The following is a 26,889-nucleotide window of genomic DNA, read 5'->3' on the forward strand; positions in this document are numbered from 1 at the left end:
GGCCGACGCACTCGAAGTCGGCTCGGTTAGCAACTGCTTGCGCGCTTGCAGTCTTAACTGTACGCGTAAACCCCAGGTGGAAGGACGAAGCTTTGTTCTTTGATAAAGTGGCCCCTCCATGATCTTCACGGCAGCTGTCTCGATGAGCCGAGGGAACTATAGGCGATTTTCAACACCTGTAGAGAACTTTTATGTTCTTTCTGAGCCGTCGCCAATTTGCTCGTCAGTTTGGGGATCGTGCAAGCCATGAAATAACTGGATGAACTCACGCGTGGTGGTTTTATGGCATAGTTTGTTTTTTTTATAAAATCTTCAGGTGCGGTTTCGGTGAAAAGACAACAAACTGAGCTTAAACTTAGATCACCTGAAGTCGAGGGTGAAAGCGCTGAAGGTGAAAATTTTGGCTGTGGTGTAGGCGCCTCACAACCTAAGGCGCCTTTTTGTGACGCACGCTTCCGTATGTGCAGACATCATTGCTGGAGCAAAGCTTATTCGCACATATGGGGGGTATCAGCGTAACCATCTTGCTTCACAATGCACTAGCTAAACTGCATAACCAAAACAATGTTCTGTTACGCTTGTTTACCGTGGTCAGTGTACTCTAACGTTGTAATCTGTTTTAAATGCAACTGTCTTTGACAATGCGATAAATAAACGAAATATATCTCACTCTGTGCTAAAAGCAGATTCGGCGCACGAATGATCGGGTAGGAAGATTTAAATATATCGCGTCATCACACCCACCCGGAGGGCGTGAGGCCGCTGGTTACGAAATTTCTCCTCCTTGATATTGGGGCAGCGCGGGGTCGCTAACAGGTCTCGCCTGGCAGCCACCCAGCGATGGTGGTGGCGCGTTGCATCCAAGGTCGCAGGAAGCACGAATAGTACTCACCGAGCCGGTACAAGCCACGCGGCGTAACGCTGGGCGAATCCCGCTCGCAAGCTGGAGAAAGCCGATGAGGGGCCGTCGCCGGTGACATCACCGTTGATTTCCTGGGAGAAAGCAACGGGGAGTGAGAAACTATTGCTGCAAACTGGTGGTTCTCAAATGGGGATCCGGAGACCCCAGGCGGTACACGGGGGCATTTAGGGGATCCGCGAAATCTTCCCTGAAACTGTCCTCCTTCCCCCATTGTGTTGTCCTTTTTGCTAGCAAAGCAAAAAGGTGGCTTCGCTGCATCACAATTCTTCACGCAGCACATTCTTTACGTTGGCTTTTTACGCAGCACACCAGCTGTGCGATAAAGCCAGAGAGAGAGAGAGAGAGAGAGAGAGAGAAAAGAGGTGGAGCCCTTCCAGGGCCCCAGACTCTTCTGCTCCTCTCCGGGCTCGAAGAATCAATTCCTTCTGAATCCCACAGTCGGAGCTGGCCAGAGCTGCCTCCCGCAGCACGACCGTGTTTGTGGTGGTGTTTCCTGATGGCCAGTTGACAGGGCAGGCTCATGGTGGACGAAATAAGTTGGAGGGTTCCCACATTTATGGCGTGCGCGCGTGTGTTTGGGGGAACATTTTGGATCGCCGGGATTTGTTAGGGTAAGTGTTCGTGTGGATTTGTCTCAGTGTTTGAGCTTCGGCGCCAGAAAGGTTCTTGTCCGGGTTGGGGAAAAGGGCTCGTTCAACTCTGTGGACGGGGAGGCCTTCTCCAGAGCCGCTTGCGAGGGGCTGCAGAAGGCTACGTCTGTTTTTGCGAAATGAGGAGTGCCTCTCTGATTTCTTCGATGGTGTTGGATGCACCTAAGCTCATAAGCTTGTCATTTGCTGGCACAAAAAAGGTGAGTGAAAATTGTGCGTCATAACCACACGAATAAACATAGTTCATCGTGGGGTCACCTATTTCTTTTGAAGTCCCAAAGGGGTATTTGGCACACTCACGGTTGAGAAACACTTGTCAGCTGTAGTTTAGGTCAGGACCTCCCGAATGAACTATGTCCCTTAGCCCTCTAACCAGCAGATCAACAGTATTGTAGATTAAAAAAAAAACCCCTCTGTGTTCGATGTTTGATATTGCGTTAGATGGTGATAATGATTATTTTGATGGCTGGAGGGGGAATTAAACTGTGCGTCTAAATAAATATACGGCGGTATTTGTTATTTTTTATTTCAGTTTTCGAGTCTTACGCGCTCATCCGAGCGCTAGGATTCACTTCGCGGGCCGCTCAATGTTCACGCTACCGACCGTTGTCACGACCACTGAGCCGATTCAGACAGGAACACTGCTCACACTGTTTTTGTTCCACCGTTTTCATCGCCGTGGGGCCGCTCCCAGTGTCCCGAGCACATGCAGCACTTGCCGTACTAGGGCAGACCTACAAAATCTGGTGTGGGACTGCCTCCGCTGCAGTATTCCTGGGTACCGTGCTCTCACCAACGTGCGACTTGGACCCTGGCCCACGTCTCCCCAGTCCTGGTCCTGTCCGCCACCCATATTCACCCATCTAAGATAAAACTGGTGTGTCTTGAATTATCGCCTATTTTAGCCGAAATCATTAACAAGTTGTTTAAAGCTGGCAAATTTCCAGATTGTCTTAAAGATGGTAAAATAACTCCTGTTTTCAAAAAAGGAGACCGGTTATGTATCAAGAACTACCGCCCGATCTGTATTCTTCCGTTCTTTAGTAAAGTAATTGAAAAACTTTTTTACACCCGATTAATGTCTTACCTCCTGAAATTTAACCTACTCTCTTCACACCAATTTGGTTTCAGGCCTGGCTACTCTACGGAACTAGCAGTACTTAGTTTTACTCACCAAATTAAAAAGGCTATCGACGAAGGTTTACTCGTTGGAGCAGTTTTCATTGACCTAACTAAGGCGTTTGATAAAATTAACCACCATATTTTGTTACATAAACTTGAAGCATATGGCATATCATGGCCTCCATTGAAATTTATTCGTAGTTATTTAACGAACCACTGTAAGATTGTTTTCATTAACGGTACACCTTCCACTTCTAAATCAATCAAAACTGGAGTTCCACAAGGCTCCATACTAGGTCCTCTACTATTTCTTTTATTTATTAATGACCTTCCTGCTATTCTTACCCATTCAAACAGCCTCATTTATGCCGATGATACTACCATCTTTACATCAGATAAATAAGCCTATGAGATTCAGCAAAGATTGAATTCAGACTTATTAAACATTCATCGTTGGTGCGCCATAAACAGTCTTCAAATAAACCCAACAAAAACTACATTTATGATATTTTCTTCCCTCCAAACCCCTACTTCGCGCGCGTTTCTAACTCTCGACAACCATGTTATCTCTTTATCTGATACTACGAAGTTTCTCGGCGTTGTCTTAGACAGAAATTTGAAGTTTCATCATCACGTGCAGTCATTGCTTAAAAAGGTAGCTTTCGGAATTCATGTTCTTATCAAAGCGCGCCCTTATTTTCACAGACGCATTGTTCTTTCGTTATAGTATGCATATATTCATAGTCATCTTTCGTACTGCATTTCATCATGGGGCAATACATATGCTACCCATATCGAACCTCTTCAAATCCTTCAGAATCAGGCTCTCCGAATCATTACATTTGCTCCTTATCAGTCTCATTCCATGCCTCTCTACATTAACCTAGGCGTGCTTCCGGTAAACGACTTATTTATTTTAAATCTGGCTTCATTTATGTATCGCCTTGTCCATAATCACATATCCATTGATGGATTGCCCCGGGAGCATCTCATTAACACAAACAACACCCGATTCTCTGCCCGAAACAATTTCTTGACGCCAAAAGTGCGTACGAACTACGGCAAACGGACCGCAAAATTTGCTGGTGTGTCGACCTGGAACAATATACCTGAAGAAATTAAGTCAAGTTATGCATTACATTCTTTTCGTAAATTATTTAAATGATATCTTATTAGAGAACTACATATCTAGTAAACTATAAGTGTTTTTGCTTTGTATAATTGATTTTCCAGAATATTTGTGTGCTAATTCTCAATGAAGCGTTATTGCATGGCTCCTGTTCGATATATTGTTTTTTGCTTGTCTTAATTATATTTTAGGATGTTCTAAAACCTGCTCAATGCTTGCTGCGTTTTGTTCTATTAAAATTACGTTATGTAACGAAGTCCCCCCGACAGTTCTCAACTTCGGGATCTCCTTTGTCATTGTACTCGCTTATGTTATGCAAAAAAAAAGTGAAATAAACTTGAACTTGAACTTGAACTTGAAAAGCTCCTGCTGGGTACGCTACTAGCTTGTGGCGCGCCCTGCTGCTTTTTCTGTTGGACCCCGCAGCACCAGTCGTTGGCGACCGGCTTTGTGGCGACGCGCAGGACAGTACGGTGGCTATGACTCCAGGCGACCATAGTGTGGCGTCCAGGCCGCTGACGCAGTGAAGTGCGGCATTATCCTTTTCCACTTTCCCCTTCCCTACCAATACCCTACCGACCCATCTATCCATAGCAGCGCTCAAGCGCAAAAAAATGGAATAAACGTGTCTTCAATCAATCAATCAATCGACCACTGAGCCCGGGAGAGTCCATCCCAGCGGCTATGAATCTCCACTTACGTTACAACGCCCGCGGTAAGCTTATATGATCAGAAAGTGGATCAGTTAGAAAAAGAAAGCGAGGGCGCAAGTAAATCCCCAGAGCAGCACAGACGAGTGATGAAGCTTCATTGCTTTCTCGCGAGTATCCCCCAAAAAATACTTGCGCAAGACGGCAAAGCTGGTTTCTGTGTAGTGCGGAAAATAACGGCAAAAAATTTCAATCAAGGGAACAGAACGTGGAAACGAGTTGAGTCCTTTCTAGCTCACACGGCCACCCCTTGCGTATATCATTTAACGAGACATAACGCTAAGTTGATTAGGAAGCCGCAGTTCCTGATGAAATTGTAGACATATGAGTTCTCTTGCTGCATGCCCTCCTTCGCTTTAATTACACGCGGCCGGTTTGCTAATAAGATTTCCGGCGTAAATGTCTCCGCTGTCGTAAGCTTATTATCCGCCAGCAGTGCATATTATGTATATAGTCAACGGTGGCTCAGCGGGTGAGAACGGAGGCAGGTTATGAAAGTCACGAAAGATATTGGCAATCCCGAATGAGAGCTTGTCAAACGAGGTCTTCTGGGCATTTCCTACCGAGCGCAACTTTGAGAAGGAAAAGGAATTCCAAACGCTGCTCGGGAACATTTCTCGGGAATATTCCAGTTCTCTTACAAGTAGGCGCCTTTGGTATGGGAAGAGAGGAATTCGCAATTGGGGAAAGCGTACAACCATCATTTCTGCCTACGCCCCACTTAATGGCTGTGCCGAAAGCAACACCTGTGCGACATTCTATGCCGAAAATTAATGCGTAGCATTCATTTCCGAGTGCCCCGCAGTCAGGACCGTGTAACGCCCCGCATATTCACAAAAATGCAGATTTGGTGAAAGTAACGCACTTAGTCGTTATAATATCGTAAAGGGAGACAATTTGTCAGACAGCATTTTGAAAAGCCAAAAAATAAGAAAACAGAAAAAGAAAATTTTCACAAAAATGATCACTCAAAATACAAAAAAATATGCATTTTATACATCTCCCCCCGAAACCGAACAATATTCTAAAAAAAGCCCTCAAAAGAACGTCATAAATACGATTAAAAGATAGCGGAAACACGTCTTACTCTGCATAACCTTGCATCTTCGCAAAAGAAATAATTAGCGAAACATAGGCACTCCGTCGCTTTAATGCTATACATTTACATCATTGGTAAAAGAAACAAAAAACATTAAAAAGAATAAAATAGTCCAATGTCCTTCGCTAGTCATGCCCCATATTTGGCTGCAAAGAACTCACCCTACACAGGTGGCTTAAGAATGCTACACACTAGTAGACAATTCTGCGAATTTCTGCAGATTTTTCGCTGCCATTAATCATTATAAGCATTGAACCAGTTAGCGTTCGGAACAGAGTATTTCCTTTAATTTATGCTCATGTATTTATAAAAAGAGCGAAAAAAACATGGGCTTACGCCAGGGTACGAACCCAGGGACAACGAGTGGCAGGCTGCGACTGTATCCACTAAACTAGTTCTTTTTTTCCTGCACTGCATACAAAACTGCACTTATTACAGTCTACAAAAGCTATAACTCATCGAAAAAGCAGAAGCAGAAGAAAGAAAAAGGAGGAAAAAGAAAAAGGAGGAAAAAGAGAAAGGAGAAGAAGGAGAAGAAAGAAGAAAGAAGAAAGGAAAGAAAGAGGAGAAGGAGAAGGAGAAGGAGAAGGAGAAAGAGAAGGAGAAGAAGAAGAACAAGGAGAAGAAGAAGAAGGAGAAGAAGAAGAAGGAGAAGAAGAAGGAGGAGAAGAAGAAAGAGAAGAAAGAGGAGAAAGAAGAAAGAGAAGAAAAAGAAGGAGAATGAGAAGGAGAAGAAGAAGAAGAAGAAGAAGAAAAAGAAAAAGAAAAAGAAGAAGAAGAAAGAAAGAGAAAAAGAAAAAGGAGAAGAAGAAGAAGATGAAGAAGAAGAAGAAGAAGATGAAGAAGAAGAAGAAGAAGAAGAAGAAGAAGAAGAAGAAAAAAAAGAAGAAAAAAGATAAAGAAGAAGAGAAAGAAGAAGAAAAAGAAAAAGAAAAGGGAAAAGGAAAAGAAGAAGAAGAAGAAGAAAAAGAAGAGACTTCGTACCCTTTGGTTTTGCTTAATACTAAGGCACAGATGCTTGAGGTATAAGGCAAACAATAAGTCTGTAAGGGGGAAGCCCTGTCTAGCAGACAACTTCATCGCAACTGGCTTAGACAAAACGTGGTTGACGACCGGCTGTGTGGCGCACTGTCTTTAACAAAGCTGAATGCCTTTTGACTACATATTAGCTAAATTGACCACAGCCAATAGTGCGAATAGAAAATCACGAGCTCAATCAAATGCCTTTGAAAGGTCGATTTGGGTAAGGGCCACCTGCTCTGACGAATCAGACACACACTCCAATATTAAACGAGCAATATGTATATTCGTTTGAATGCTCCTACCTCGAATACCGCAAGTTTAGTGAGGTCCTACTAAACAAGTGATGACAAGGTGAAGAAGCCTAGATAAAATGTTTGCAAAAATGCAAAAATGCAAAAAAAGGGATATTGGCCGATAGTCATCTACAAATTTCAACTTTTGTTGATCTTGAACTTCGGAAATAAAACTGTGTGTTCTGAATAAAAGGTTGGGGGCAAAACGTCATGGTCGTATGCTGACGTGACAATGTCTAACAGAACCGGAGCAAGGACAGCAGAGACCTTTTGATAAAACTTTATTCAAACCATCTGTCCCAGGGGTCTTGTTAGTCTTAAGGTCAGAGATGTCACGCTTAACTTCTTAAAGTGTAATAGGCCCAGATACCACAGCGCACTCATCGTGTGTCAGCTTAGGCAGTAAATCGATGAGGGAGCTAAATTCGCGCCGCCGAGCCAATGAACTTGATTCCGCAAATAATGTGCTGCAATGGTCACGGAAAGCACTAACAATTCAGCTGCTTCGGTGTACCTAATACCTTTATGTTGAATTTCAATTACTTCCTTTGAAAGTTCTCACTCCCGCCCATCACCAAGTGAACGACAAGTGGGGTAGCTATCACAGAATGCTTCACTTCTCGACCGAATTAGAGCGCCATGGTATTTTGCGGTAACGTATTGCTGAAGTTGTGCTTTAACAATACCACTTTCCTCTACACCGGACCCCGGACTGACAACTTCGAGTTAATGAAGCCCAACCAATGTACCAGTTAGTCCCTATACATAAAAGCGTCTTAAAGACGAAAGGCGAGGGGACTCTTCTATTGCACAATCACTTACCTCCTGTTTAAATACATCCAATTTCTGATATAAAGGAACACTGTGTGTTTCAAGAATGCAAGTAAAGCAATCTTATATACGTTTACAAAATATTGAGTCAGCCAATAAAGTAGTATTAATCTTCAACAGATCCCATTGAGCCAGCACACTACGCGGCCTTGATCTTCCTACGCAAACAGATACCATGCAGTGGTCTGTGAAGAAGGTCGGGCGAACAATATAGTCAGAAATGCTAGGCATCTCTTTTGCTGAAATATATATGCGGTCAAGACGTGCATTCGAATTGCACTGAAAGTAAGTAATTAAAGTGCATAGTACTCCAATTTCCTGACCAACATCGCAGGACCATTACCATGCAGTAAACCAGACAAGGTGGCTGCGCTTTGGCCATAGTGCGAACGTGGTCTAGACCGGTCCTGCTCACAGCAGACACAATTAAAATCCCCCATGAGAAGCATTTTCCGTTGTATGCGTAGAAAATTTTCTAGTGATATAACGAATGAATGGCGCTCCCGACAATTTACTGGTGCATAAAGGCATATGATACGCCATTGAACTCCTACCGTAACGAGGTCACAGCAAATAAAACACTCAGCATCATTTATACTGCAGGAGAGACAGAAAAACTCAGATTTCTTGCTTATAAGCAGAAAACATCCCCCAGACAAGGCTGCAGAGGTACTGACACATACGTTGTAATGTTCTAAAAAGGGCTGCAATGCAGCCGCCATGTCCTCATCACTGCATAGCCTTGTCTCTTGTATGGCCGCAATGTCCACGCCCATCCGTTTAAGGAGGCGGAAAAGCTGGTATTGCCTTCTCCTGTTTCTTAGGCTTCTCACGTTAAGTGGGGCAGCGTGCAATGTTGTGATACGGCATTCTGTCAGAGCATCTTAAGTGGCCTTTTCACCACCAGATGTGCCACCCTTGCGGGTGGTCTTGGACGACAGTGACTTTCCTGGCTTTTTGAAGCCAGCCAGTGGCATAAGACCACTGGCCGCCGCGGCAGCCATGTCGGAACAATCTAGAGCATTGGACGCTTGCGTTTTGCTAGCGTTGTATGACTTGTCCTCGCCGTGGGCAGGAGCTGGCCTCTTAACCGATCCACCGCTGCCACCTGGAACATCCACTGGTAGAGCCACAGCGTCCGCCCAGGATGAGGACGCCATCACCATGGGACAGGTAACGGAACATCCCCACCGTCTCCACACGAGGCGTCCCCTTTAGTATTCTATGGCAGCGCCTCTTGCGGATTTCCGGTTTTCTGGCTTCAGTGCTTCCGCTTGAAAATGCCCTTGCTTTTGCCGCAATTACAATATTATAGTTCACTGTAACCATGGCAAATTTCGCTGCCTTCGAGTTCGCTCGCTTGGCTCAGTTGTTCCGCTCCGTTCCTTCAACACCGGTGTACTGACGTGGATGAACACCTTTTGCTACAGGTGAGCTAAAGCCTGCGCATATGGAACAGCTCCCGGAAACAAACGCTTCAAATATACGGAATCTGGAAGCGCGTTCGCTGTTACAGACGCCGACCCCTAAGCTAATGCCAAAGCCGACGCCGGCATTTTCTTCAAATGGGCCGTTTATTGCTTGGGAATTAATGAGATGCTTCATGTCAGTAGGGACGCTACATTTGCGTTCCGATTTCATTGAAATGTTTTGCCCTGGGGTACAAGCGGAGTGAACAGGTGTATGCTGGTGACATCCAGAACCTACTAACGTGTACTACCAGCATACAACAGCCAACGGCAGACACCAGAGGTTATTAGCGCAATCGAAAACGCTGCTAGGACGAAACGGCCTTTGAAATTTTTATGGGCTATTGCGCACGTACTTTCCGCGCGGTCTCCCAGCCGGCAGCACACCAAAGGAACACCCAGCTACGGGAGGCATAGCGTGGCCGGCTTGATGACCACCCGGTTTGGGGCACTGGAATATCAGGGTGCCGTGAAGAATCGCTGTGTGACTGGTTTCAAGACTTTGTGACGGAAGTGAAAACCAATAAGAACGCACCTTCAGGAGGATGGCGATGCTAAAGTGAAACCTAAGATGGAGCCCCTGATCGCGGTAGGCTCCTTCTAACAGGCTCTTTAACGTCAGGTAAAGTGGACAAAGAACGGGAGAGAAGCATGGCAGCTTCGATTATTTATTACTCAGTGAACAAGTCGCAGTTCACTTGCGCTGCTGAGCACAAGGTCGCAAGCTCGATTCCTGGCCGCGGCGGCCGCTTTTCTGATGGAGGCGTGAAGCAAAAACGCCCGTGTGTACGAGATTTCGGCGCTCATTAAGGATCCCCAGGTGGTCAAAATTAATCTGGAGCACTCCACTACGGCGCGCCTCATCGCCTGCGTTGCGTCGGCGCGTTAAACCCTACAATCAATCAATAAAGTCACAGTTCACGAGGATGGTTGGTGGGCTAGTTGGTGGGTCATCATAAAGGGGTTAATAGCCCACAAAGACAACTACACACAAGGTAGAGAAGGCAGGAGAAGCGTTGAACTACAACCAATTTTTATTCCGCCAAGAAATACAGATAAACCAAAACACATCCAATAACAAGACCCAACAAATACTACGTAAAAACTCTTATCTCGCGCCCTGCCTTCTACGCTCGTGGCTCCAGATACTGTTTTTCTTTTTCTGAGAGCGCAACAGATGGCATGCTGAGGCAGTTTTCATCAAGACGGTAAATCTCGAGTGTTTCGATAACCTCCCGCGTAGTCTTCGTCTTTTCTATAGAAATCACTGGGCATACCCCGAACAGCGGAATGCATGCACCGTCTTTGCAGCGCGACGCTAGGTGGCCGGAAACAACCGTCATTCTTAAGAGGTTGTTATCTCCCTCAGCCTATCGTTGAGGCGTCTACCCGTCTGGCCGATATAGGTTCTTCCACAATACAAGGGGAGAGAATAAATAACACTTTCATCACATTGAACAAATTGTTCTGTGTGCTTCTTTGAGCAGCCCACTTTTCCTCTGCCACCGCCATTCAGCGTCGGACACAGCTTCGAAAGCTTGTTCGGGGCACAGAAAATTACTTCAACACATGCGCACATGCCAATCTTCTTAAGGTTATGCGCAACCCTGTACACATAAGTAACCACCACAAGTTTTTCCTTCCTTCACCTTATCTCCGGGCAGTCCTGGTCACCACGCTTTAATTCTTTGAATAAGTCACGATCCACTGCTGTCAGCAAATGTTGCGGGTACCCAGCAGACAACAGGTGGTTAATTTCAGAAATAAAACTTATTTCTGCTGTATGTACACATGGCTACAAAAGCGAAGTTTTTAGACACGCCTTGACAAGCCCCGTTTGACCAGTTTTGTGTGCTTGGAGGAATACGGAAGCGGCGGTTTTGACGTACGGGGCTGGCACATCCAACCCACATGTTCGGGAGTGAAATTAAACATCATGTCAAGAAACTAGAGAGAACCGTCCAGTGCAACCTCATGCGTCAATTCTAAGGTCGTCAGACAGTCGTTGAACAAGCCAAAACACGGCAAACTGATTCGTCAAAGTTAACAGTTCCACAATTTACAACTATGAGGCAGTCGTCTGCATACCTAAAAGCGCGTTTTACATTCAACCGACTTAAAACATAATCGTGATAGGCTAAAAACAAGTCACTTAAATTAGGCGCTATACATGACACGATGCAGATCCTGTTTTTCTAATGAACGTGCCCCCTTGCCATGAAATGAACGTTGATGTAAGGTAAAAGTTTAAAAGCTCTAAAAAGGCAGCGTCCGTCATACCAGCAGAGTTTTGTAAGCCCACAACACCGTGGATGTCAATTGTGTTTTGAAGCCAGTGTCCTCGAGAAAGGTCCAAAGTTTGATGTCGAGCCTTAGAAAACTGCAGCACAACTTGTGGCGTGGCGCGCAAGGTGGGGGATGCCGCCGTCCAAGAGTGCAAAACAGGAAGGTGCATCTCGGAAGGTGTGGATATTTCACGGAGGACAAAACTGCCTGCCTGTAGCCTTCCCGTGAGTCACGCTGAGCACTTTTTACGCCAGATTGAATTGTCTATTGTTCAGGCAGACAAAAAACGTTGCTTCACGGTTTTCTCGACTGCTGACTATTGAACTAAAGCAAATCGGGCCATCAGCACCCTTTTCGTTAGCTCGAACGAAGTAAAGCTCGCAAAAGTAAAAAAGACGTTCTAAGCATGTGTGAAAGTATGGAGCTGGAGTCCCTGGAACGCTCCTCAGCCAATAAAGAAAGCTTAAGCTTGAAGGTATTTTTATCGCCGAAAACCCATATACCAGATTTCGCGTTTCGCGCCATTATCTCGCAGAACATGCATGGCAAAAGTCCCTTGCGTTATTTTTCCAGCAAAAGCTCGAGCTTTTATTTGTTGATGATCCCTTTATGATCAAGAACTCCCACGAAGTATTAGACTTTTTGAAAGCCAACGACACAGGTCTTTTAGCGTTTTCAATGTGATATAAGCACATTTTTTTTATTCACTTCCTCTGAAAGAGCTTTTAATTGGCGTTCAAAACTCAATTGACAACAACGAGATGTGCGCTTCCACAACTCTGCTGGTATGACGGACGCTGCTTGTTTGGAGGTTTTAAACTTTTATATTACATCAACGTTCATTTCATGACAAGGGGGCACGTTCATTAAAAAAAAAACGGGATCTACATCGGGTCATGCATTACGCCTAGTTTAAGTGTCATCATTTTGGCCTATCACGATCGTGTTTTAAGTGAGCATTTATCTAAGTCGAACGTAACACGCGTTTTTAGGTACGCAGACGACTACCACATAGTTTTAAATTCTGGAGCTTAACTTTGGCGAATCAGTTTCCCGTGTTTTGGCTATTTTCAACGACTGCCTGACGCCCTTAGAATCATGAGGTTCCACTGGACGGTTCTCTCACGCTTTTTGATAGGATGTTTAGTTTTACTCGATTTGGGCGTACGAGCCCCGTGCGTCAAAACCGCTGCTTCCTTATTCCCCCAAGCACACAAAATTGGCAAAGCGTGGCATTGCCAAGTCGTCTCTAAAAAATTAGTTTTTGAGGTCATGTGTACATACAGGAGAAAAAAATTACGCCCATCTTCAGGCGAGGGAACCCTGATGTGATGCGACGCATCAGGGGGGAGCGTTTGGACTGACGCTGGTATTGGATTGCGTCAGTCCACTCGCTGAAGGGACTGTCGCTTCCATCACGTCTTCATCGGAAGAATCAAGCCAAGCATAAAGTCATCAATCGAAGTCACGCGGAGTCTAACGAGAGCGAGCGCTGACTGAATTGCCGCAGCGCGCTACCCGCTTTATATTCACAGTGCCTGAAGGAGAGGAGACAGCGGAGGAGAGTCGCGCATGCGCGCACTTGCGCGACGGGAGCGGAGCGAAGCGAGTGAAGCGCGCGCACGCAGCTGTTGTTTATGATAATGAGATGGAGTGAGAGTGTTGCGCACAGCTGTCGGAGAGAAGAGCGGAGGAGAGTCTCGCATGCGCAGGTGGCGTGCGGACGCCGGCGACGCCGACGCAGGAAGGACATGCCTCAGAGCAAGAGAGGCGTTGCATCGAAAAAAATTGGGCCCATCTCCCCAAGAGGGGGGGACTCGAGTAAATGCGTCGCGTAGGGGGTGGGTGTATTGCGTTAACGTTAGTGTTTGGGGAGTTGGTGCAGTGAGAGCGTGTGGACGCCCATCTCCACAGTGAGAGCGTGTGGACGCGAGGGGGACTCGAGTAAATGCATCGCATAGGGGGTGGGTGTATTGCGTTAACGTTTAGCGTTTGGGGAGTTGGTGGTAGTGAATTCGTGGTATCAGCAGCTTCTTGACGTAGTTTGAATGAGTCAAGGATATGAGGCGCGTTCGTAGCCTTTGATTCTGTGTCGGTTTTGTGGCGCAGTGGGGAGAGCACCATGTACCTCGCGTTCCGCCCACAGGGTCGTGGGATCGAAACCAGGCGCCGATAACTATTATTTTTTTATAGTGTAGGGGGAGGGGTGCGGACGGACAACAACGCTGCACCTGTTGTTGAGAGCGAGGAGAGTACGGGGGAGAGACGCGCACCTGCGCCTCGCCGCGACGCGCATGCGCAGTGAGCGTGTGGACGCCGCCGCCGACGGTCGAGGGACATCGTGCGACTAAGAAATGCTCCGCGTTTAAAAAGTTTTATTGCTCAAATTAACCGATTGTTGTCTGCTGGGTACCCGCAACATTTGCTGACAGCAGTGGCTCGTGACTTATTGAAAGAGTTACAACACGGTGACCAGGACTGCCCGGAGATAAGGTGAAGGAAGGAAAAACTTGTGGTGGTTACTTATGTGTACAGGGTTGCGCATAACCTCAAGAAGATTGGCATGTGCGCATGTGTTGAAGTAATTTTCTCTGCCCCGAACAAGCTTTCGAAACGTGTCCGACGTTGAATGGCGGTGGCAGAGGAAAAGTGGGCTGCTCAAAGAAACACACGGAACAATTTGTTTAATGCGAAGGAAGTGATATTTAGACTCTCCCCTTGGATTGTGGAAGAACCTATATCGGCTAGACGGGTAGGCGCCTCAACGATAGGCTAAGGGAGCATAAAAAACTCCCACCTCCCCTCGTGGGGGAACCCCTGTGTAGATGCGACGCATAGGCGGAGCGGCGAAGGGACCGCGTTTTATAGCGCGCATAACGTTGAGGGGACTGCGTAAGCCGGTCCCAGACGATGACGACGTTGGCGTACTTGTAAAGCGGCGTGCCTAAGGCTCTGGCGGCGTGGACTCTAGGTGTTTGAACCAAGCGTGGTTGTTGCTTCGCCGGTGAACGGCACACCGGTTATGTGCGCAGCGCGCCCCTAGGAGAGGAAACCGCGGAAGAGAGAGTACTGCACATGCGCCGGCTACAGCGCGTCTGCCGCGGCTATGACGCATCGTGCCGCGGCTATGACGCAACACAATCCAACACAATCCACTTTAATCCAGTCCAATCCAAATCCAAGCCAATCCGATCCAATCCAAGCCAATCCAATCGAATCCAATCCAATGCCCCTCGCGAGAGAGTGTTCGCTATCGGAGAGGAGAGGGGGTGAGCGGCGGAGAGCACAGCTGGCGCGGCGAGGACAATTGGGAAGGGGTGGACAAAGCCGACGACGACGAGAAGGCCGGAGGGACATGGCGAGTGAATCAGATGCTCTGCATCTAAAACGTCGTAGGAACGACGGTTGTTTCCGGCCACCTAGCGTCACTGCAAAGATTGTGCCTGCGTTCCGCTGTTCGGGGAGTGCTCAGTGATAAAGAAAAGGACAAGCATACGCGGGAGGCTATCGAGGCACTCCAGATTGACCGTCTTGATGAAAACTGCCTCAGCATGCCATCTGTTGCGCTCACAGAAAAAGAAAAAGAGTATCTGGAGCCACGAGCGTAGAAGGCAGGGCGCGAGATAAGAGTTTTTACGTAATTTTTTGGGCCTTTTTATTGGGTGTGTCTTGGTCTATATGTCTTTCTTGGTGGAGTAAAAAAATCTGTTGTAGTTCAGCGCTTGTCCTGTCTTCTGTTCCTTGCATGTCGTCGTCTTTGCGCGCTGTGAGGCCCTTCATGAAGTCGCAGTTGTTTTCTGGGCGTCTAGGTGACTGCGCTGGTCGTCAGGTTTTCCCACCGCTCAAACGAAAGGAGGGAAGGGTGGAATGTACGGGTACAGCGCATACCCTAGAGTGGTGGGGGGGGGGGGGGTAGAGTGCCTGGGTGAAAGCTATATTGACATTGCGCAGGCTACTATTGGGGTACATAGAATAGAGCCGGGTAGGGCGAGTGAAGGTGTTAATTTAAAGTAGGCCGATGGTTGTTCCGTTTATTTTGGAGGAGGAGGAGGTTCATGTAGGGTACGATGATGTCCCGAGGATGTGTATAGTACCAAAACATGCCTTAGAAAGTGAACACGGGATTAACGACGTTGCACATGGCGTTTCTATGCAATGCAAAAACAGCATGTTCATGAGCCTTAAACATAAATACATTTCATTTGCCCAAGTATCCAGTTGCTCGACGCTGAATTGAAATTTTCGCATATAGATGGATTACAGAAAAAAGTGAACTGAAGGCCGCCAACATAGGGGAAGCACGAAACAGTGGAAGCCGCAACAGTCTGTAGCAAGTGTATTTTATCAAAAAACAAACAATCAAAAGAAGTACACACCAACGCGCAGTGAAGCTGTACGCAGCCTCTAAGACCATCACGAAAGGTTAAGTCCACGATTGCAGCCGATCTGCGTCTTCTTCGCTGCGGCAACGATCTTTACTCTATCTTTGTTGCTATGAGTGTGAGCTTCCTTGACTTGTTTGGAAGTGATTATTATTGGACATCACCTTGAAGCGACGTACGCTACGGCGTGTCTTTCGCGTTCCGAGTTAGTGTTATCACGATTACGGCGAACGCTGTATATGTTTTTTTCTGATCAATCATCAATATTGGACAATATCTATTTGTTGATATGCTCGGCAATCATGGCCAATCTCCCTAAGCACGTATGCCCGGCATTTTCTTGTTATTTTTAACTTGGGACACGACGATGTTGATGATGATGATAATAACAATAATAATAACTTTATTTGGCCAAAATAGGATGAAAGGAGGGAAGGGAAGTGGTAGCCTTACTCAATTCCTTCCCCTTAGGTGGCGGCCTGCAGCCTTTGGGCGCGAGCGGCATCTTCGCCCAGTTGGACGACCTTGACCTGTATTTCGGGGTCGTAGCTAAGCGAACAGGTTTCCCACTGCTATGCACTGGTAATTCGTAAGCATGCTCGTAGAGCTCGTGGCCGAGCATCACAAGACCAAATCATAGGAGTGAGTGCGGCTCGCTGGGTGCACCACTTACATTGATCATTGTAAAGGTCAGGATAAATGTGGCTCAATACTGCGGCATTGGGGAATGCATTAGCCTGCTGCTTACACCATGGGCTTCAGATGGACGTCTGTTGAGCGTGGGATGTGCTGCGAGATATTTCTGGCGCTCCATGCGATAGTGTTTAGTGATGTCCCGGTAGGTCACCAGCCTGTTCCTATCCCCCTGGTCCGAGCCAGAAGCGTCGTCAGTGCACTCCCCGGGAGCTGAAATCTCGGGCTGCCTCATGTGCTAGCTCGTTGCCTGGGAGAGATGCATGGGCCGGTGACCAGATTATTTGCACGTTGCGCATACGAGCGGCTTGGACGGAGCGTAAGATGCGTAGGGCTGTATTAGAGATCCTGCCAGTTTCGTAATTCCTGAGAGCTATTTTAGAGTCACTCACGACACGAAAAATAATGATTTCATAACCGCCTTCAGTGTTAAAAAATGCGCAGGCCAGCCCTCTTCCCTTGAGTACGCCATTTGTACGAATAAGGTTCTAGACAGGACAGCACCCGCGTCGACACGAAGCCTGGGATAAGGTAATTTAACAAAACTTGTCGGGGGGCTAGTTGGTTCATGATTCATAAATATGCTTAGCGCGAAAACTAAAGACGGTACACAGGAAAGCAGACGGCACAAGCGCTCAGGCGATAAGGTAGATTGTGCTTAACAGAAATTGAGCATGTTGCCAAATCCGTCATGAGACTGCGAATACAGCAGGGTGCTGTACACCCACTTCCATGTTATGACTTCTCCATGTCAAAGAACACAGACAACCAGAGTTGTTTGAGCAGAAGACAACCTTTGACATATTGCACAAAAGCAACCAGCTTTTCTAGTCGTTGTCTCTGCGCGTTGTTGATCGACCAAGTGGGCCGAATTTTTGTATAGAATAACATAAACCCTAAAGTAAAAACGTACAGACATTCTGAGAATTGCCTACTAATTTGTGAGAATTCCCACGCCTCGCATCATCACTTAAGGTTTTTTCCCTCTTAGAAATAATGTAGATTTTCACAATAATAGCAATGAAATTTGTTAAATTGCCAATTACACATTTTCGTGAACATGCAGGACGTTACACATTTGATCTTCTTCACATGTTTTTCTTCTTGTTTCGGCTTGTTTCTTGGAAGCTTTTATATTGTTTGTTGTTCTCTTCGGGCGTTAGACAGAAGCACGGCATTAGACAGTTTGTTATTTCTCAATTTTTATGTATTTTCCGTTTTTTTGCGGACTTTTTATTTACCTTCCACATGTGATGCCGGTGTTACAGGTAAAAAGTTTTGATTTATTGCGTTCATTGTTACTCAGTTGGAAATTTTATGTTTTATTTTTTAGTTATAAAAATTTTCTTGAAGTGCCGCGGTTTGATGCTGTTGTGCCGGGATGCGTTTGCTTTCAGTTTATTGTGCGAAATTACGCTATATTATCTGGTGATGTTGAGCTTAACCCCGGTCAACCCCATAGTGCTGAACTTATACCCACCTTAGACGCTATCAGAGTCCTTCAATGCTTTTTGGAGGACTCTGACGCTATCAAACAGCTCGAGAGTGTTCAAGCCGCAATTCGTGTCAAGCTTGACCAAATCAAGTCAACTGAAACTGCCCAAGAAAACCTTACAGAATTATGACACACTGTAACATGTGTCCATGTCACGAAACGCCGAGCACCTCAACCACTGTAAACATTATCGGCTGACTAGTGCGTTTATAGTTTAACAGTTTAACAGTTTATGGACGTGATCGACTTGGTAGGCGAGCAGGAGGAGTGCTAATTGCCGTTAGAGACGCCTTACCGCCCTCACGGATCTTTCACGACGAAAACATTGAACTTTCTTGGATATGCCTACACAGCGCAAATGGCAAAATAGTGTTCGGAATCGGTTGTCGTCCACGAGATAGTAACCCCTCATTTTGAGAATCCTTGCGCCGTTCACTAGAACACATAAAAAGATATGCCCGTTGCACCTATCTTCCTTTTCAGAGATTTTATTCATCCCAGAATTAATTGGACGCTACTTTCGGTACCCCCCCTTCACCCCCCCCCCCCAAGCACCACACAGTGAACCCAAACAGTTTCTGAAATTTACTTTAGACTTTGATCTACATAAAGCAATAACATGTGCAACTACGGGCGTTAACGCCCTGGATCTCTTGTTAACATCTAGCCCAGACAACATAAAAAATGTGTATTTGCTCCCTGGCTTCAGCGACCACACCCTACTTCATATCGGGATTTCCTTGCCTATAAAAAAGATAGCTCCCGCACCAAAATTAATCACCGATTATAAAAACGCCAACTTTGACGCCTTCAACCGCGAACTGGCACTCTTCTACAAAAATTTTCGACAGTCATACTCTGCTCGCTCCGTTAACGCCGATTGGGAGTTATGCAAAAACGGGCTGCTGAACTTCAAAAACAAATGTATTCCTACTATTTTTGTAAATACCGACAAAAATAACCAATGACATGGCATGAAATGGCATGAGACGTCTCCTCAATAAGAAAAAACGTCACTATCGGAAAGCAAAGCTTACGAATAGCCCTAGAGCTGTACCTGTCAAGCGTTAACGAATACGTTTTGCAACTGAAGGCCTCCAAAGACAAACTTATTTCGATTGATCTATCATCAATTCTCAGTCTAACCCTCGTAAATTCTTTCAAATTATCTTGGATCGCGCCAAATTGCCAAACGTAGCTCTAGCTATCAGACGACGACAACAAGCTGATTGAAACTGAAAAAATGTGCTACAGCCCTGAACGATGTTTTTCACATCAGTTTATTCGCCTGCTGCAAACTTTAGTTTTACGGAATTACCACAGCAGCGGGCGACCGCAATGCCCGAAATACAGATCAATACTCATGGTATAGCAAAGTTGACTGATTGATTGATTGTAGGGTTTAATGCGCCGACGACACGCAGGCGATGAGGCGCACCGTAGTGGAGCGCTCCGGATTAATTTTGACCACCGGGGGATCTTTAACCTGCGCCAAAATCTCGAACACACGGGCGTTTTTGCTTTTCACCTCCATCATAAAAGTGACCGCCGCGGCCGGGAATCGAACTCGAGACTTCGTGCTCAGCAGCGCAAATCGTTAGCCACTGAGCCACCTCGGCGGGTCGGTATGGCTAAGTTAATCAGCTCAGTAAAATTATCGTCCTCAGCTGTTTGCGATGAAATCAGCAACAAACTGCTTAAGAACCCTACTTCCTTATCAAGCGAAATACTAAGTTTAATCTTCCAGCAATAAATCAGTACTGGTGATGCCACCAAGATAAGAAAAAGGCTCAAATAATTCCCGTCCATAAATCTGGTGTCGATCAAAAGCATCTAATTATCGTCCAATTTCACTCACCAGCGTCCCGACATCCAAGCTTTTGGAACAAATCATAGGAACCAATCTTATGAATTACCTCTAATCAATTAATTTTTTTACTCGCACAAACATGGTTTTAGAAAGCGATTTTTATGTGAAACTCAGCTATCAGAATTCACTAATGATATCTTACAACATGTGGAAGATCATCGACAAATTGACGCCATCTTCCTCAACTTCTCCAAGGCCTTCGACCGTGTCCCACACAATCACCTGCTTGCAAAGTTATCTACTCTTGGTATTCCATGAACACTGTTTACTCTGATTGATCATTTCCTGAAAGGACGCCTACAATATACATCCGCTAACTGTTATGACTCCCCCATATCGCATGTTACATCCGGTGTCCCCCAGGGAGCAGGGTTATCATCCATGTTATTATTAATTTACGTCAATGAGCTGCCCTTCAATACAGAAATCAGACTACGAATTTTTGCAGATGATTGCATCATATACAACCCTAATCATAACATTAGTGATTCCATTGACCTTCAGGGTGACATAGACACTATCACTTCGTGGTGTGAAAAATGGCCCATGCCGCTTAACCTTAATAAGTGCCTATATATGTCATTTTCCCGTAAGCGCTGCAGCACAAATCACTCATACCATATAAACTCACTGAAATAACTCGAACAGACTGCTACAAATATCTCGACGTTCCCCTTACATCGTCAATATTAAAACAATATTCGCACATGCGTCACGCACGCTAGGTTTTCTGCGTCGCAATCTCAGATCCGCATCGCCCCCTATTAAAAAACTCACATATCAGACATACCGCCGGCTTGAACTGGAGTATGCTTAATTTATCTGGCACCCCTCGCAAGCTTATCTGACCTACGAATTAGAATCCATCCAGAACCGTGATGCACGATTTATCATGTTAAACTACTCGCGTATAACCAGCATCACTGAACTAAAACGGACACTCGACCTTCCTAGTTTCGAATCATGTCGCATCATCTCGCGTCTCTGCATACTTCACTCTTGCTGCCGTCACCCAATCGCAAGACACCCTCGTCTTCAACCACCACCTAGAATCTCCCCGCGCCTCAAGCACAGCAGTCCAATCGCGCACATTCACTGTCGCACACCTGCGACGAAAGATTATTTTTTTTTCCTAGGGCAATAACCATGTAGAACATTCTTCCCGACATTATTGTTTCGACCACCGACTGCAACGCCTTCCGGAAAAAAACTAACAAACCATTAACCCTGTTACTATCAATGTTCAGTCATGTGTACTGCTTGCTTGACTTTTTTAGTAACTGTGATTTCGATTGTTGTACCACTGCTTCTTTCTGAGCGTTGTTCCTTTGTTGTTCTTGCACACCATTTTTCCCTTTAGTTTTCTCCCTTCTTTTTGTGATTAAGAGCTTCCCAAACATTATATGGCCCCGCCTTATGTAATGCCTTCGGGACCTTAAGGCTTCAATAAATGCAATAAAATGAAATTATGCCTATTCACCTTCATAACGAAAAAATAAGTAAGCTTTGCTAAGTATGCATTTGTTGGCAGACGCAAGTCTCTAAAGAGGAGGTTCTGTGATGTACTTACTCGACATAAATGGTTTCGCATTAAAAAGATCGATTGATCACATTTTTCAAAAGCGCTAGCGAACTGCTAGTCAAAGCGACGAGCCTCTAACTAGCAACGAGAGAAGGTTTCTTTTCCTCATTATAGTCTTGCTACAAAGATTGTCTGTTCGCACATTCTAGAAAATTGACCTTTGTGGGTGTCGTGTTTTGTTAGGGAGAGAAATTATTGTCACGTGTGTCATCGTGTAAGTGCTTTATGATCTTTTAGCTTATTCTGGCAGCTCAACAAGCCAACGTACTACTGTGAGATGGTGCAGTAATCAATTCGGCCATGGTAAACGGGGCGAAGTGATCGTTAGAAGGCAAACAGTCAAAGGCGGGCACAAAAAGGGGCGCTAAAAACAGATTCAAAACCAAGATATCTTCAATAACAGCATCGAAAAAGTGATTGGTCATTGGTGTAATCTTTACAACACACATCGAAGTCGTATACTACGTTGACCCCACTTTATGCACACCCTTTAAATGACGCCCGCCCGGAAAAGCCCAGATCTAAGTCGTACCACTGGGTGTAGCATATTCAACGCGGTTTTAGAAACGGACCCCTGCACCGTATTTCCATAGCTCATAAGTGACTTTACTAAGATGGGAAAAAGAACGTACCATTCATGCGGCTCCAGACAGAGTTACCCATTTGAAATATGTATGAACATTCTGAGTAAGATTGAGACAGCGCTATCCATAATATGCATGCAAGAAAACGGTTTACCCCGAAGCAGAGCACTGAGCCGCACTTTTTTTACTGTTTAAATGAACACATTGGGAAAATATCTTACTACGTACGTAAAGGGTGTCCAAACTATTTTAAGTTATCTAGCCTCTATATCCCCAAAAGGAAGTCAGAATTCGGCATTAATAAACGGTCAACGTGGACGGAGAACACAATTTTTTTACTTTTACTAGGTTCATGGTTTTCACGCATTTAAGCCTGAAATGCTTTATGTTAAAAATTAAAGTTAACATTTCATTAAAAGCGGCACACAAAAACTTGCGTTCTTTTTTGACGGGAACCCCTACATTAGTATTTACATGCCACTAAGTTGCCGATAAACTCTGCGCTGTTTTGAGAAAGAGACGCTGTTACTTTCGGGGGGTTCTAGTTTCAAACCATTTACCTCCGTCTACCTCCACAGACTATTAATGCAGTGCGCCTTCGGTAGATAAAGAGGTTAGATGACTTAAAATAATTTGGGCATCGTTGATGTAGGGTGTTCCTTTTAACAATTAAAAGAGTACAGCTCGATACCCTACTTCGGATTAAACCGTTTTCTTGCATGCAGATTATGGATAGCGCTGTCCCAACCTTACTCGAAATGTTACTTAGCCATGGTAAGAGGGGCGCTGTGATCATTGAAAGCAGCGTGTTTAGCATCTTTACTGATATACCGAAAGTATTGCGGTCACACAGGATGCGATTACGTCGAGGAGTGTCGTACGATTTCCTCATTAAAAAATACACGTACTATACAGCGTTGCCTGTGAATAAAAGCATATTTCCCGAAATAATCAAAGGCAACTAACGCAGGTGAATCGACCTTACTGAAAGCCGGCTTGACGGCTGCGCAGGATACCATTATGTTCGATGAAATACGCAAGCCGTCCCCTGAACATTTTTGTTTCAAGAAGATTTCGCAGGTAACTGGCCGAAAAATGAGCTATAATAACTGGCGACGAGGCATATTTGACCTGTTTCAGTGCTGCACCTTAATTGCTTCCCTGTAGGCACCAGAAAAGTGTCGCGCTAACCGTACCGTGTTTTCTAAATAAAGCAGTGCTTCCCGTCTGTGACAGGGTGTTGGATCGTAGTGCAGCTTATGTTGTATGCCTTAGGCGCTGAAGCTTTACAAGTGCCAATCGTAAGCACAAGAGCTGCCATAGAGATTTTAGAGTTGAAGGAGTGCTTAGAATGCTTGTTTTCTCGTAACGGTTTCCCTCTAAGAACATTTTGGATTGGATACTGATGTTCGGGTAACGGACATAGCTGGATATGTGTTCGAAGCGTCGTGCAAGTCTGTTTGGTCTTCCAGGGTGTCACCAGTGGTGCTGAGCAGCGGTAAGTTATGTTCTTTTCGTATTTTAAGATTTTTAGTTCTATTCCATACCTAATGAGCACATGTAAATGAATGTATTAGGTTGACAAAGGACGCCAGCAGCCCATTAGGCCAGACTGCTTATGCGCTTTCCGAGTACTTTTGCGCGGTTGAAAGCGAGCAGAATTTGTGCCATTGCATGCCTGTGGACAATTTCCGAAGCCTTGTTCTGGGTCTGCCGAGCATGTCGGCACGACTCATTCAACAAGGATTTCTTCAGCTTGGATTTAGTACAGGAGGTAGAGGGGCTAGAATTTTTTGGCAGCTTCGAGTATGTTCCGTAATGATTGATTGATTGATTGTGGGGTTTAACACGCCGACGCAACGCAGGCGATGAGGCGCGCCGTAGTGGAGGGCTCCGGATTTAATTTTGACCACCTGGGGATCTCTATCGTGCGCCGAAATCTCGTACGCACGGGCGTTTTTGCTTTTCGCCTCCATCAGAAAAGCGGCCGCCGCGGCCGGGAATCGAACCCGCGACCTCGTGCTCAGCAGCGTAACGCCTTAGCCACTGAGCCACCGCGGCGGGTTGTTCCGTAATGACCCGAAAGTATTAATCCCTAGGTGTTTAATGCAAATGTGTATTGTGGGGATCCTGGCGCCCGAGCCATTGCGCGATCGCTAGGTTTCTGTCATTGCGCGGCGCTTTTAAGTGCGAATGCACTTCTTAAGCGAGCCTGAATCGTCCGCCGCCGTAGTCCGCATAGCAACAGTTGCGGGTGCGCGCGCTCCTCGTCTTCCTTAGCAACGGGGGGAGATGGGCGCGCGCTGCCTGACCGCTGACATGGCACATACCCACGTGGGGGATTGGCCAGGAATCGGGCGTGAGAAGGGCTAATGCACCCGCTTAAAGGAGTACTGACACGAAATTTCAAAGCTGAGATCCGCTCTAGCAGTCAAGTACAACGACTACACAAATAGGTGTCTGTGAATAAATGCATCTTTCTTTCTTTGTAGTTGTGTGTGTGTGTGTGATCTCTCTTTCGCGAACATTACCGAACCGCGCAAATTCAACTCGTGCATTCGCACTTTCACATTCTTCCCCTCGGGGAAATGCGGGGAATTTTAAGTGCGAATGCACTTCTTAAGCGAGCCCGAATCGTCCGCCGCCGTAGTCCGCATAGCAACAGCTGCGGGTGCGCGCGCTCCTCGTCTTCCTTAGCAACGGGGGGAGATGGGCGCGCGCTGCCTGGCCGCTGACATGGCACATACCCACGTGGGAGATTGGCCAGGAATCGGGCGTGAGAAGGGCTAATGCATCCGCTTAAAGGAGTACTGACACGAAATTTCAAAGCTGAGATCCGCTCTAGCAATCAAGTACAACGACAACACAAATAGGTGTCTGTGAATAAATGCATCTTTCTTTCTTTGTAGTTGTGTGTGTGTGTGTGTGTGATCTCTCTTTCGCGAACATTACCGAACCGCGCAAATTCAACTCGTGCATTCGCACTTTCACATTCTTCCTCTCGGGGAAATGCGGGGAATTTTTTTCCCCTCTCTCCTCCGAGTTGCCGGCTCGTCTCGGCGCCACTGTGTAGAGCCGAGCCGTCATCTCAAACTCCTGCCTGAGGTGAAGGCTGCCGCGACCGTTGCGGCGATAAAACACTGTCACGCAGCAGGGGCTCCGCCCTGGTGTTGGAGCTAACCTCACCTCATTGGCCCGTTTGAACGATTCCCGGACCCCACCCTCGCCGGGACGCGAACGCGCGCCCTGCGCGGGGGTGCGTTCGGGGAGACGCTTCCAGGACGCCGAAGGCGTTGGCCGAAGGTATGTGACGCTTTCTTTACCAGCCGGCTGCAACTCTGTTGCGCCGGCGAAAGCCCACCAGCCCTTCCGGCTGCGGCCCGTGCCTAAGGCTGCTCGTGCTGTCCCTACGCTTGCATATAGTAAGGCCGTACCTACCACTCGACGATCACGCCGTGCGGTACGCGCCTGTGAGCGAATGGGCCCCGTCTCCCTCGCTGCTGCGAGCCGATCTGGCCAGCACGGCGATGCGCGCGCGCACAACGTGCGCGCACCCCGGAATTCGCCCTGACCGAAGAGCCCAAGAGCTTTGCGCCGACGACGCGCACACCTGCGCGTAGCGCCCCATTGCCTCTTTCACCTCAAGGGAAGTGCGTACTTGTACTTTAAATTGTGTAATTGGGGCGTTGGTGTAAAATAAACGTCTTCCCTCTGTGCACTGGGCATATTCCTTTGTCGCCCCCTTCTCCACCTGCCCAACACAGGCGGTGTTGTGTTGGCGCGACGGCGTTTCAGTATCGTGAGCGGGCTCAACTAGCTCGAACCCACGGTGGTTCCTCGCAGTGTGCATGAATGCCTGCCTTATGCAATGCTAGGGTTATGCATACTGTGAGGTAGAGAGACCACAGTATAAAGATTGCGATTTTTCTTTTAATCTTACTTGTGAGGACATGTGCAGTTAAATTTTTGTTGCCAACAGAACTGTGGGGGTGCTGATCTAGCCATCAAAGGACGACCGGGCGGTGGTCACTTGTGTAACGGGTTAGTTTCGTAACAAAATACAGGAATCCCTCATTACCTTTAAGTAGCAAAATCCGCGGTGAATTTAGAGACAAGCGGAGTTTCAGGTTAAGCGAAATGCCGGAAATTTGTGGCCAGGTCCATGATAGACGAGCTACTGCTGGTAACAAAAGCTCCAGCGCACAGGGAAGCACCCGTAATAAAGGAAAAGTAATTCGCAGGAAGAACAAATTTTTATTATTGCACAAAAAATAACTGCGTGATACTCGCCCTCTTGGCGCGTTTGCAACTGGCCCCATAAGGCCTTCTCGAACTGCTCATCGGATCGCATCAATTGTTGGTATCCACTGCTACAATATACCTTGTTGCGAAGCAGGTGCAGCATTTTTTTTTTGCTTCACAAGGCTCTCGTTGTCTTCACGAGAATCTGAGTCGTCCACAGCTATCTCAACGATGTGGGCGTCGGCCAGCATTCCGGTGGCGGGGACATCGGCCGTTTACAGTGCTTACTCCGCGTAAATTTGCTGTTCACGACCTCGTACAGCGCGTAGTGGGAGCTAAGCGTTCGAACGGAGACCTTATAAGCTGCCCCAGGCGGACTTTGCCTTTTGTCCTCTCTGTCCACGCTTCGAGCTATCGGTGGTTACCCGAAGAAACGTTTCGAGATAAAGGGGCGCAAATACATAGAATACATGGGAGGTTAATGCATGACGAGAAAAAGTTTCGACC

At 46.5% G+C, this 26,889-nt stretch overlaps 1 protein-coding gene across 1 annotated transcript in view; it reads right to left on the minus strand.

Annotated features, from left to right (window-relative positions):
* LOC144146101 (uncharacterized) overlaps positions 1 to 26,889 on the minus strand; it is a 281,191-nt gene that overhangs the window by 245,406 nt on the left and 8,896 nt on the right. The window contains exon 2 of the mRNA XM_077678046.1: positions 893 to 993. Coding sequence (XP_077534172.1) covers positions 893 to 993 — 101 coding nt within the window. The remainder of the gene's footprint in view (positions 1 to 892; positions 994 to 26,889) is intronic.

This window comes from Haemaphysalis longicornis, unplaced genomic scaffold, assembly GCF_048455015.1.
Source record: "Haemaphysalis longicornis isolate Haplotype H1 unplaced genomic scaffold, Haemaphysalis longicornis Haplotype H1 scaffold_7, whole genome shotgun sequence".
Taxonomy (NCBI): domain Eukaryota; kingdom Metazoa; phylum Arthropoda; class Arachnida; order Ixodida; family Ixodidae; genus Haemaphysalis; species Haemaphysalis longicornis.